Source organism: Phascolarctos cinereus, unplaced genomic scaffold (genome assembly GCF_003287225.1).
Source record: "Phascolarctos cinereus isolate Bilbo 61053 unplaced genomic scaffold, phaCin_HiC Scaffold_3;HRSCAF=262, whole genome shotgun sequence".
Lineage (NCBI taxonomy): Eukaryota > Metazoa > Chordata > Mammalia > Diprotodontia > Phascolarctidae > Phascolarctos > Phascolarctos cinereus.
This window is the reverse complement of record NW_027555736.1, coordinates 207,482,813-207,495,319: the sequence shown is the minus strand read 5'-3', so window position 1 is coordinate 207,495,319 and position 12,507 is coordinate 207,482,813. Positions and strand designations below refer to the sequence as shown.

At 38.1% G+C, this 12,507-nt stretch overlaps 1 protein-coding gene across 12 annotated transcripts in view; it reads right to left on the bottom strand.

The window, feature by feature from the left end:
* TTC7B (tetratricopeptide repeat domain 7B) overlaps positions 1-12,507 on the bottom strand; it is a 318,583-nt gene that overhangs the window by 195,304 nt on the left and 110,772 nt on the right. For 9 of the 12 annotated variants that reach the window (XM_021000269.2, XM_021000270.2, XM_078151431.1 and 6 more), the window contains one exon: positions 7,021-7,193. The exons of the other annotated variants lie outside the window; for them this stretch is intronic. In XM_021000269.2, the coding sequence (XP_020855928.1) occupies positions 7,021-7,193 (173 nt within the window). The remainder of the gene's footprint in view (positions 1-7,020; positions 7,194-12,507) is intronic. 12 annotated transcript variants of the gene reach the window in all.

Genomic DNA, 12,507 nt, shown 5'->3' with positions numbered 1-12,507 from the left:
GTGGTGGCAAAGAATTGAAAATCAAGTGGATGCCCATCAACTAGGGAATGGCTGAACAAAGTGTTGTATATGATTGTGATAGGATACTATTTTGCTATAAGAAAGGACAAACAGGATGCTCTCCGATAAACCTCGAAAGATTTACATGCAAAGTAAAATGAGCAGAACCAGGAAAACATTGTACACAGTTACAACAATATTGCACAATGATCAACTGCGAATGATAGCTATTCTCAGTAATACAACGATCCAGGAAAATTCTGAAGGACTTACGATGAAAGGTGCTATCCATCTCTAGAGAAAGAATTGGTGGAATTTGAATGCAGATCAAAGGACACTTCTTGGCTTCTGGGAGCCAAGATGGCGGAGTAAAAAGGTAGTTGCTCTCACTCTCCCCTATCAACCTCTGAAAACCCAGAAAATATCACCCCAGCAAAAAACCCCGGAACAACTGAACTAGAAGATGGAGAGCAGCAGTACAGCAGCCCAGCAAACCAGTATCCCAGTGCCTCAACAAAAATAAGGGAAGCAGCACTACAAAGGGCCCCAGACTGATAAGCACCCTGCAGCATTCATCTGAAAGGAGCTGAAGAAAGCAACCTAGAGTCTTCCTAAAGTTCCAGCCTTGCTGACTCCAGCCCAACATGAGGTAAGCTGCCAGAACCCTACAGCCTCCAACTGCCAACATAAGAGGCCCTAGCACACAAAGCCAGTGACCAAGACCTAGACTCCCAACACAAGCTTGGGTCAGTGCCCTCTGTTCCCCAGCAGGAGAGCTCAATCTCTTCAAAGGCCAGGGAACAAAGAAATCATGAGCAAAAAGAAACATACCACAGATTCATATTATGAGAAGAGTGGAGATCAAGACAGAAATTCTGAAGAGGACAACATTGTCAACAAACCCACATCTACAATGCCAAAAGTGAATATGAACTGGTCTGAAGCCCAAAAAGCCTTCTTAGAAGAGCTCAAGAAGGATTTTTAAAGTCAAATGAGAGAGGTAGAAAAGTACTTCAAAAATACAATTGGCCAACTGGAAAAAAAGTACACTGAAGAAATCAAGTCCCTAAAAAACACAATTGGCCAACTGAAAAAGGAAGTACAAAAACTACCAGAAGAAAACAATTTGTTAAAAACTAAAATTGGACAAATGGAAACTAAAGACGCTGTGAGAGACCAAGAATCAGTCAAACAGAAAAAAAAAATGAAAAAAATAGATGAAAACATAAAATACCTCACCGGTAAAACAACCAACCTGGAAAATCGACTCAGGAGAGACCTGTAAATCATGACGAAAAAAGAGCCTGGACAGTATCTTTCAGGAAATCATAAAGGAAAACTGCCTGGAAGTCCTAGAACCAGAAGGTAAAATAACCATAGAAAGAATACTCACCACCTGAAAGAGATCCCAAATTGAAACAGGAATATAATAGCAAAATTCCAAAATTACCAGATGAAAGAGAAGGTGCTGCAAGCAGCCAGAAAGAAACAATTTAAATATCATGGAACCACAGTCAGGATTACACAGGACCTTGCAGCTTCTCCATTAAAAGACCGCAGGACATGGAACATGATATTCCGAAAGGCAAAGGAGCTTGGACTGCAGCCAAGGATCAACTACCCAGCAAAAATGAGCATGATTTTTCAAGAGAGGAGATGGATGTTCAATGAAATAGGGGACTTCCAAACCTTCCTGATAAAAAGACCAGAGGCTCAACAAAATATCTGATCTTCAAGCACAAGATTCAAGAAAGACATAAAAAGATAAATGGGACAGAAAGATACAATATGTTGTTAATAAGGGCGGACTGTTTACATCCCTACAAGGGAAGATGACACTTGCAACTCTTGAGAACTGTATTGTTATTACACCATGTTAAAGGAGTATACATAAAGAGGGTGGATATTAGTTGACTTTGATGTAATGACAAAAAAAAAAATCTAATCAAGTGGCTTAGTGGATCCAAATAAGTGGATTAATCTGATCTTAGAAAATGTACTGAGAAAGAAGGAGGCAGACAAGGGTAAATTACATTACAGGAAAAGACACAAAATCCTATTACAGCAGAGGGAAAGAAGGGAGGGGGCTGAGCATTGTTTGAACCTTACTCTCATCAGATTTGGCTCAAGAAGGGATAACATAATCAGTTAGGTATAGAAATCTAACTTGCCCTATAGGCAGTAGGAGGGAAAAGGGGAAAGAAAAGGGAGGGGGGATAGAAGGGAGGGAAGAAGCAGTAAGGGAAAGGGGAAGAAAAGGGAAAGGGATAATAAGGGGGAGGGACTGAAGGAGGCACTGGTCAAAAGCAAAACACTAGTGGGGGGGAGAAAGGAGAAAGAAAAGCATAAAAACGGGGAAAGAAACAGATAGTAATCATAACTGTGAACGTGAATGGGATGAACTCTGCCATAAAACGGAAAGAGATTGCAGAATGGATTAAAAACTAATCCTACAATATGTTGTTTACAGGAAACACATTTGAAAAAGAGTGACACATACAGGGTAAAGGTAAAAGGCTGGAGCAGAATATATTATGCATCAGCTGAAGTGAAAAAAGCAGGGGTAGCAATCCTGATCTCAGACAAAGCAAAAGCAAAAATAGATCTAATCAAAAGAGATAAGGAAGGAAACTACATCCTGCTAAAAGGCACCATAGACAATGAAGTAATATCATTACTAAACATATATGCACCAAATGGTATAGCATCCAAATTCTTAGAGGAGAAGTTCAGGGAGTTACAGGAAGAAATAGACAGCAAAACTATACTAGTGGGGGACCTGAACCTCCCCCTCTCTGCACTAGATAAATCTAACCACAAAATAAACAAGAAAGAAGTTAAGGAGGTGAATAGAACATTAGAAAAGTTAGGTATGATAGACCTCTGGAGAAAACTGAATGGGGATAGAAAGGAATATACTTTTTTCTCAGCAGTACATGGCACATACACAAAACTGACCATGTACTAGGGCATAAAAACCTCACAATCCAATGCAGAAAGGCAGAAATATTAAATGCATCCTTTTCAGATTGTGATGCAGCAAAAATTATTTGTAATAAAGGGCCATGGAAAGATAGACTAAAAAATAACTGGAAACTAAATAATCTAATCCTAAAAAATGATTGGGTCAAACAACAAATCATAGAAACAATCAATCAATAATTTCATTCAAGAGAATGACAATAATGAGACAACATACCAAAACTTATGGGATGCAGCAAAAGCAGTTCTTGGGGGAAGTTTTATATCTCTAAATGTTTACATAAATAAAATAGAAAAAAGGAGACCAATGAATTGCGCATACAACTAAAAAAACTAGAAAAAGAACAAATTAAAAATCCTCAACTAAACACTAAATTAGAAATATTGAAAACCAAAGGAAAAATTAAGAAAATTGAAATTAAGAAAACTATTGAACTGATAAATAAAACTAAGACCTGGTTTTATGAAAAAACCAATAAAACAGATAAACCTTTGGTTAATTTAATTAAAAAAAAGAAAGACGAAGGATACTTCTTTACTTTCTTTAATTTTCTTGAGGTTTTTTTTTTTGGTCTATGTTTTCTTTCACAGCATAATTTACATGGAAGTGTGTTTTCCATAACTACACATGTATAACCTATGTCAAATCTGCTTTCCTTCCCAATGAGGAAGAGGGAAGGGAGAGAAAAAATTTTAAACTCAAAATCTGGAGAAAAAAAAAGAATGTTAAAATTGTTTTTACAGGTAATTGGAGGAAAAAATAAAATATTAAAATTTTTAAAGTACTGATAAAAAAATCCCTTCCAAAAAAACTTTAGACAAAACAAGCTGACTTAAAAAATTAGAGAACAAATTTCTCTAAAACTATAAAAATGCTGAAAACTGAAGTTATCAGTACTAAAAAGGATTTTTAGGAAACAGAACACAGAATCATAAAATACTGAATGTTAGAGTAGGAAAGAACCTTAGAACACAGAATGTCAAAGCTGGAAGAGAATTTAGAGAACATCTAATCTACCTCATCCCTAATTCCCATTCATTTTACAATGGAGGGAAACTAAGGTCTAGGGAATGACCTGCCCAAACTTTTGCAGATATTGAGTGGCAGAGCTAAGATCTGAATCTAAGTCCTAAGACTATCCCACAATCTTGTAACTTAACCAAGGTCACACAACAAAATGGGATAAGAACTCAGGTCTTTTACATGAACTAATGCAGAATGAAACAAGGAGAACCAGGAAAATAATATACACAATAATTATCACAATGTAAATAGAAGCAACACAGCAACAACAATAATCCTTGAGTGTTGTATAATTATAATTATCAAGAAGCTCGACCTTAGAGAAGAGTAAAATGTTGCCCCCTACCTTCTTTTTAGGCGTGTGGGACTCTATGCATGTGGAATAGTGCATATTCTTTCAGATTCCATTGATATTTAGCTTGGTTTGTTGAATTACTTTTGTTTCTCTCTTTTTTATTCTTTATTACACTTTGCAAGGTTTAATAGGAGGGAGCAATGTATTCAGAAACAGTGGATGTATAAACAATATTTATTAATACAATTATATATGTATTTGCAAAAAAAAAAAAAAAGAACTCATGTCTTCCAACTCTCAAGTCAGGACTCATTCTACTATATCAGGCTACCCTTTTTCATTTCAAAAATGGCAATTAAAAAATCTCAAACCACTTCAAACTTTGTAGCGAGGTAGTCATTCATAATAATAAAGGGCCAGCATTTTAACTGAAAAGATGAGTAACATAGGAAACAGATTTTTGAGGGAGGCAAATTTTAAAAGTTTATGTTTTAAGATAGCAATGGAAAGGGAGAGGGTATCAAACTAAATTAAACCAGTCTAGGAGAAAACCTCAGAACATGCTCATTTGTTTGAATCAATGGCAAACTGAACATGAGACTATCAAAAAGAAATGTCAAGGCAGGTTTACAGGGATTAAAAGACTTGAGAAATACAATCTCTTTGCCGAGCGCTACAGATATTTTTCAGATGTCACCCACAAAATGACTGCCCTACTGTATCAATTGCTACATTCTAGAGTGTTTTAGTCTGAAAGCACTCTTCAATGTTTAATACGTGGGCATCATCCCAAATGTAGGATGTTGTAGCAGAAAGAATAGTGAACTTAAGAGTTGGAAGAGCTGGGATGGAATGAGTTCCATTTGCTGCATGAACCTGGTTAAGTTAACTTTTCTGAGCTTGTTTCCCTGTCTATAAAAATGAAAAGACTGGATTCTATCATTTCCAAAGTCTGTTCCAATTCTAACATTCTGTGATTATAGCATTTTGTAAAAATATAGTGTGACCAATTCTTAATTATGATACTAATCCTGGCCAACCATTCTGCACTCTTTGTCAGAATGGAGAATAGATCAGGGCAGCTAGGTGGCAGAGTGGATAGAACACCGGGCCTGAAGTCAGGAGGACCTCAGTTCAAATCCAGACTCAGACCAAAACACTTGACACTTACTAGCTGTGTGACCCTGGGCAAGTCACTTAACCCCAACTGCCAAAAAAAAAAAAACAAACAGAATGGAGAAACAGGCAAAATGTAAAAGATTCAGATGGACCATACTTACCCTTGCCTTTTTTCCCTTTCCTAATTCCTTCCCTGTTCACTCAGAGGTTTCTCTAAACCTTACCTGGGAAGACTTCTTCAAATATTCCAATAGATCTGTGATTTCATCAACTCTTTCCACCAATACAATTAGCAACCCCTCCAAATGGTAGCAGGCAGCTTCATGAACTGCTGTAGCTGAAAAAAGTTCATCTTCTGATGGCCAGTATTCTGGTGATGAGTCTCTCCAGACTCTGCTAACCTGGTTCATCCCTGTGCCTGTACTTAAAGTCTTTAGTCAGGGAGGTCCCTCTGGGAACCCAGGGTCATTTCCATAACAAGAATAAGAAAAATTTAGGGGAGGGCCAGAGTGGACAAAGGATTAAAGGGTGGGTTGTGGAGAGAAAAAGGCTAGTCCACACCTGTTGCAATCTACTGGGTCTAGCTTCCTCTAATCCACTCCCTTCTAATCTGCCTTCCCCTTACTTCCCCTGGGTTGGAGGTGCAGGAGATGAGGCCCGTTACCTAAAATCCTGTGGGAAGACTGGAGAAGGGATTTAGACCTAAAACAACAGCCTACATCCTTCCCCACCCAAACACTTCCCCCAACCCAAAGGCCTCCAAATCTGAAATGTGAAAAGAAAATTCTAAATTTCAACATCACCTATCACTTATAAATCATTTCTCTCCTACTTCCTTTCTCTCACAGACAGCCTAGTTTAAGTATTTTTTTACTCAAAACATCAATGTACTTAAAGAGAAAAAGTGTTAAAACATAAGGGCTGCTAACTTTGCCACTGACTGAGGTATAACTCTTAGTGAGGCCCTACCTTCTGCATGTCAGAAGTAAGAATTTTAAAGACAGATGAAGTTTTGTAAGGTTAACAGAAAGATACTCAGATTCCTATATAATCACACTCTACCCACTCAATCATGCTCAACAAATATTTGTTGAGTGAATAAATTAATGCAAAAATAGCCCTTAAAGTTAAATTAATAATGCAATGAAGTGCCTTCCTCTTCTTGTCCCCCTCCCCCCATTTTGTCTGAGAGGGGGGTCCCTCTCATACAAGGAGAAAGTACAACAGCTACTCAAAAGGCCAGATCACACTGGTGATCAGCACAGAAACTTTGACCTGTTTCATTTCCAGCCTGGGCTAGTTCACCTCTTAAGCCAACTTAGTATGCGGCCCCCACCAAAAATACCTTCCAGGGGTTCACCACTTTGCCAGAGTTAATGTGAACACCCAATCAGCTTAAGCTGTAACGTAAGTTACTCAGGACTGCTGAGCTAAAACAATCCACCAGCCTCCTCCTCAACAGCAAGGATTATCGGGCCACCATCCCTGACCTTCTTTCCTTTTTTTAAATGACAAAAACCAGATGTTCAAATCATGAGGCGTCTGACTCCTATCTCCTAATAACAAGTGTGGAAAAAGAGAAGGCAAAGCACTCCCATACTTTTCTCCTGTGTATACTCGGGCTCTTCGGTGGAGAGAGTAGTTTTTCATATTGGCTCCTTTCCTGAGGGGATCATCAAGAGGTGACTGGTATGGAGCATCCTCCAGAGGATTCCAGTAGCTCTGTTCACACATACCCCTTAACAAAATTTCTGCTAACTGCCTGGCTATCGTCTGTGGATGAAACAGAAAACAAACATTGGTAATTCTACACTGACATTTTGGCTTACAACAGAAACCTGCTCCTAATAACAGTGGCAGTGTTACAGTTTACAAAGCAGTTTAAATATGTCATTCCATTTGCTCTTAACAACCTACCGGAAATGGATAGTGCCAAGTATTATTTATTATTCCCATTGCATAGGTGAGAAAACTAAGTCTCATAAAGGTTCATTTATAATGTAGAATGTTAAGCTCCCTGAAGGCAGGGATTATTTCATTCTTGTCTTTGTATTCCAGGCACTTAGCACAGTGCTAAACAGAAGAGGTGCTTAATAACTGCTTGTTGAATTGAACTGCATTGAACTGCCCAAAGCCAGTGACAAAGCCAGGAGAGATTACAGATCCTTTTTGGTTGCCCAGTGGGCTTCCAATAACTATTTTTTTTAATAACAATGACTAGTATCACCAGGTTTCTATTGATCCAATCAGTGATTGCTTTCGTAAAGATAGTTCTGGAATGGAATTGGTCGTCACCATTAAGTGAACTTGTACCTTTTAACATTTTAAGCATAACACAGCACAAAACCCAACAAGTTCCCACTGCACTGGCTGGAAAATCCATCAAAAACTCAGAGGGATCATTACAAGCTGATACCTACTTTTTAAGACACAATGAAGGATTTTCACCATTTTCTGTTGTCACTCATCCCTCAATAACTGATGCTCCTTCTTCCTATTATAACTCCATATATTTCAGGGCCTTATTTGAACCTTACATAACTTATTTATAATAAATGAAAAAAAAGTTTCCAAGTTCATTTCTCAAGCCACTGCCAAATGAGAAGGGAAATGCAAGTGTTTTCTCATCAAGTACAAACCAAAGTGTTGCCAAATTAACCTCCTTTCTGAACAGCCATGGTGAGTTTATTCCCTTGATTCAAAAATCATCAATGGCTCTCTGTGCCTAAAAGATAATATTCATACTGTCTGTTTGGCAGTCAAGGCCCTTCACAATGTGGCACCACCCATTCCCTGAGTTATTTCACATTATTCTCTATATTTGTCCCTCAAACATTCTGTGCTTTCCCACCTCTGACACTCTAGTCACACATACTCCTGCCCAGACTAACCTCTAGCCCCAGTGTGCCTAGTCCATTCTAATTCATTCTTTAAAGTCCAGCTCAGAGCCCCTCTTCCTGAAAGATTTTCCCGACATCCTGCCAAGAACAATCAATTTTCTTTCAATAAACACATATTAAGCACCTAGTATATGCCAGGTACCTTGACAGGTGATATGGATACAACGACAAAATGGAAAATGACAATCTCATAGCACTTTGCTTTGTACCTCTCAAATGTGCTTCCCATGTATTATTTTGTTTCACATACCAAAGGAGTGGGGAAACCTTCGACCTCATTAATACTTAAAAAAAAAAAAGGCAACAAAAAGAACATAAAAAACTACCATCTTATATGTCTGTTCTTCCATTTTACCAAATTTTTATGAGAGAAATCTATAAATGAACTGAGGGCATTCTCAATGAAGGTAGTAACAGGGAACATGCAGGCTTTCACAAGAAATAGACAACAGTGGACAACATCACTGAAGAGATACCACAACCCTAACCCCAACCCTATTTCAATAGTCTGGATGAAAAGTAATAAGCACTTTGTGGCAGTGTGAGTAGGAAGAAAGCGAAATATGTGAGAGAAACTGCAGATATAAAATCAATAGGACCTGGTTTTAGAATAAGAGTCAAAGATGATGTCATGGTTTTGAAGCTGCTACCCTTGAGAAGGGTAACAGAAGCAAAGGAAGGTTTAGGGATAAACATAATGGATTCTATTTTGGTCCTGTTGACTTCTAAGTGCTAACAGGACAGCCTTCACCATGCAGAGATCATAGGACCAGAGTTTAAAAACTAGTAAGGTCTTTAGAGGTCATCTATGCCATTTCCCTCATTTTACAGATTAAAAAAAAAAACAAAACTGAGGCCTTCTGCTTTAGGAATATCAATTTGGCAGTTTATACGGAAGAGGGATTAGAATTAAGAGAGACCAGAGGCAAGAAGAGCAATTAGGAGGCTATCACAAAGTTTCTCTGATAAAGGTCTCATTTCCATAATATACAAGGAACTGTTTCAATTTATAAGAATAAGAGCCATTTCCCAATTAATACATGGTTAAAGGATAGGAACAGGCAGTTCTCAATAGAAGAAACAAGACTATCTACAGCCCAATGAAAAAATGCTCCAAATCATTACTAAAGTGAGAAATTCGAATTAAAGAAATTCTGAAAAGCCACTTCACACACTTCAGATTGGCAAAGATGACAAAGAAAGAAAAATGATAAATCTAAGAGGGCACAGGTGAAAACAATGCACCGTTGGTGGATCTGTGAATGGATATCACCATTCTGGAAAGCAATCTGGAATTATACAAAAAAGTTAATAGACAGTGCATGCTATCTGACCCTGCAATACCACTGCTAGGCCTAAACTCTAGAAAGAGGAAAGAAATAGGAAAAGATCCCACATGTACAAAAAATATTTATAGCTCTTCCTGAGGTGACAAAAAAATTGAAAACTAAAGGGATATTCATCATTTGAAGAATGGCTGGAAAAGCTGTGAAACATGAATATAAAGAATATTTTTGTAACTTAAAAAATGAGGAAACATGAATTCAAAGAGGAAAAGGTTTACATGAATTAATGCTGAATGAGGTCAGAAGAACAAATTATACTATAACACCAATATCATAAAAATGAACAATTGTGAAGACTTTTACAAACTGACAGAGAGGAAAGGGAATGAGAATTTATTAAGTGCCTACTACATGCCAGGCATGTGCTAAGTACTTTACAAATATTATCTCTCTGACTGTTCCAAAAACCTTACCTGTGAGTACTCCTCACATAGGTACTACTATGAGCTCCATTTTATAACTGAGGAAACTGAAGCAGACAGAGGTTAACTTATTTGCCCACAGTCACACACCTAGGAAGTATTTGAGGCCACATTTGAACTCAGGATTTCCTGACTCCAGGCCAAGCAATCTATCCACTGTGCCACCTGGCTGCATAGGCAAACACTTTATATAATAAGAGCAACACTGTAAAGACAATTTTGAAAGCCTTAAGAATTATACTCAACACAATAATGATCCACGATCCCAAAGAATTAATGATGAAAAAATACTATCAACCTCCTGATAGAGAATTGAGAGGTTAGAGAGAGGTGATACAGGATACAGACTGTTATATACACATACATATTTGTATACAGCTAATGAGGGAATGTGCTTTGCTTGACTATACAAGGAATTTGTTTTTCTTTTTTTCCCATTGGGTAGGGGTAGGAGAAAGCATACATAGATATCTGTTCATTAAAAAAGATTTTTAAAAAATTAAGTTTGGGAGGTGCTACTGATATGGAATGTTGCCTGCACTTTCAAATAAGGTCACTATATTATTAGTTTTGCTTAACTATTTTACTTTGTTACAACAGGCCTCTTCATTGAGTTGGAGTAATTCATACATGTCTACAATACAAAATAAACATATTAAGAAAACTTTTTTAAAAAGCAAAGAAAAGGAAACTGAGGCCCAAAGATTACATGTTTTACCCAAGGTCACACCATCACTAAGTGTTAGAGCTACAATTTGAACCCCAGTCCTATGATGCAAAAGCCAATGCTCTTTCCATTGTCTTATGCCACAGGGTCAAGCAGGCAGCTGGACATATGGACTGATACTCAAGGAAGAAACACTGGTTGGACACACGGATATAAAAGTCATCCTCACTGAAGCAATAACTGAAGCCATGTCAGCAGACGATATTTTAAGGGTAGGGAATATAAAAAGAAAAGAGGGCTTGGAGTATAACTCTACTGGGCACCCACATATAAATTAATGGATGAGAAAGATTAACCAGTGAAATCATGGGAAAGAAAAGTGTGATAGGCAGAAAGTAAACTAGGAGAGAGCAGTATCACCCGAGCCAACAAAGAAGGGAGAGGACACTGAGAAGCATGAGGTGGTCACAGCATCAAATGCTACAAAAAGCTCAAAGAGATTGGGAGCTAAGAAGAAGCTCAAGCACACAGCACAGAGTCAATAAACACGCTTTTAATTAATGAATAAACGTGAGTATTTCTTCCCTCTTGAGATCCTTACAAGTTATTCATTGTTAAAATACTTAAATGGCTCTTACCTTCCCACTCCTGACTACTGGTTCATTCAGAGAAGGACCACATCCTTCCATTTCCTTTGCAAACACAGTAGCTAACCCAGAGCCAGGCCCAGGGAATTTGTGCCCTGACTAACCCATCACTTCAGCCTCTGATACAGCACATTGTACACAGCAGGCGTGATGAGACCATGCTGTGTAGCGGAAAAAGCAATAGACTGGGAGTCACAAGACCTGGGTTCAAGTTCTATCTCTGTCACTCACTAGCTGATGATGCCGAGAACCACTCTAAATTTCTGAGCTTCCATTTACTCACCTGTAAAATGGAGATAATACTTTTACTTACTACTTCACACGGTGGTTGTAAAAACAAAACTCTTCATAAACCATAATGTGAGCTATTGTCATCCCCAATTCGTGGCTGGAGACTCCCTTCACAACTCCAGACCAGAATGCCTCCACAACTTTGATGGCTGAGATTCTTGTGCACATTCTTCTTTTAATTCTTCCATATGGTTGTTCACACAATCACAGAAGGTTTGAACTGAAAAGGACTTTGGAGACCATCCAGTTCAAGGCCTTCATCACTTTACAGATGAGGGAACTGAGGTCTCCAAGTGGAAACTCTACTGGGCACTGAAGACTTTGGAAGACTTTAAAGGGATCATCATGATAGAAAACTCAGGGATGATATGAGAGAGCTACTTTCAAGTATCTGAAAGGTCAGATGGGGAACAGCTAAATAGAACAAGTTACACTGACTTGTTCTCCTTGGTTCCAGCAGGGGAAACCAGGACAATGATTAGTACTTGTAGGGAGGCAGATTTAGATTCAATGTAAGGGAAAAATTTCCTAATAATTAAAAGTATCCAAAAGTGGAATAAGCTGCCTGGGAAAATAGGGGTTCTCAAGTAAAGGGTGGAGAACTGCTTACTGATATGTTGTAGAAGGGATTTTCTGTCATTAGAGTTTAAATCAAATTGCCTGAAATCCTTCCCAACTCCGAGAATCTGGGATTCTGCAACAGACAATAAGTTGACAGATCCCTAACTCTGCTTCCTATGGTTCTTTTGATGCTTGTAGGCCTCATTATTCTTACAGACACTTTCAACAAGAGCTTGCTAGATTTAATTTAGTT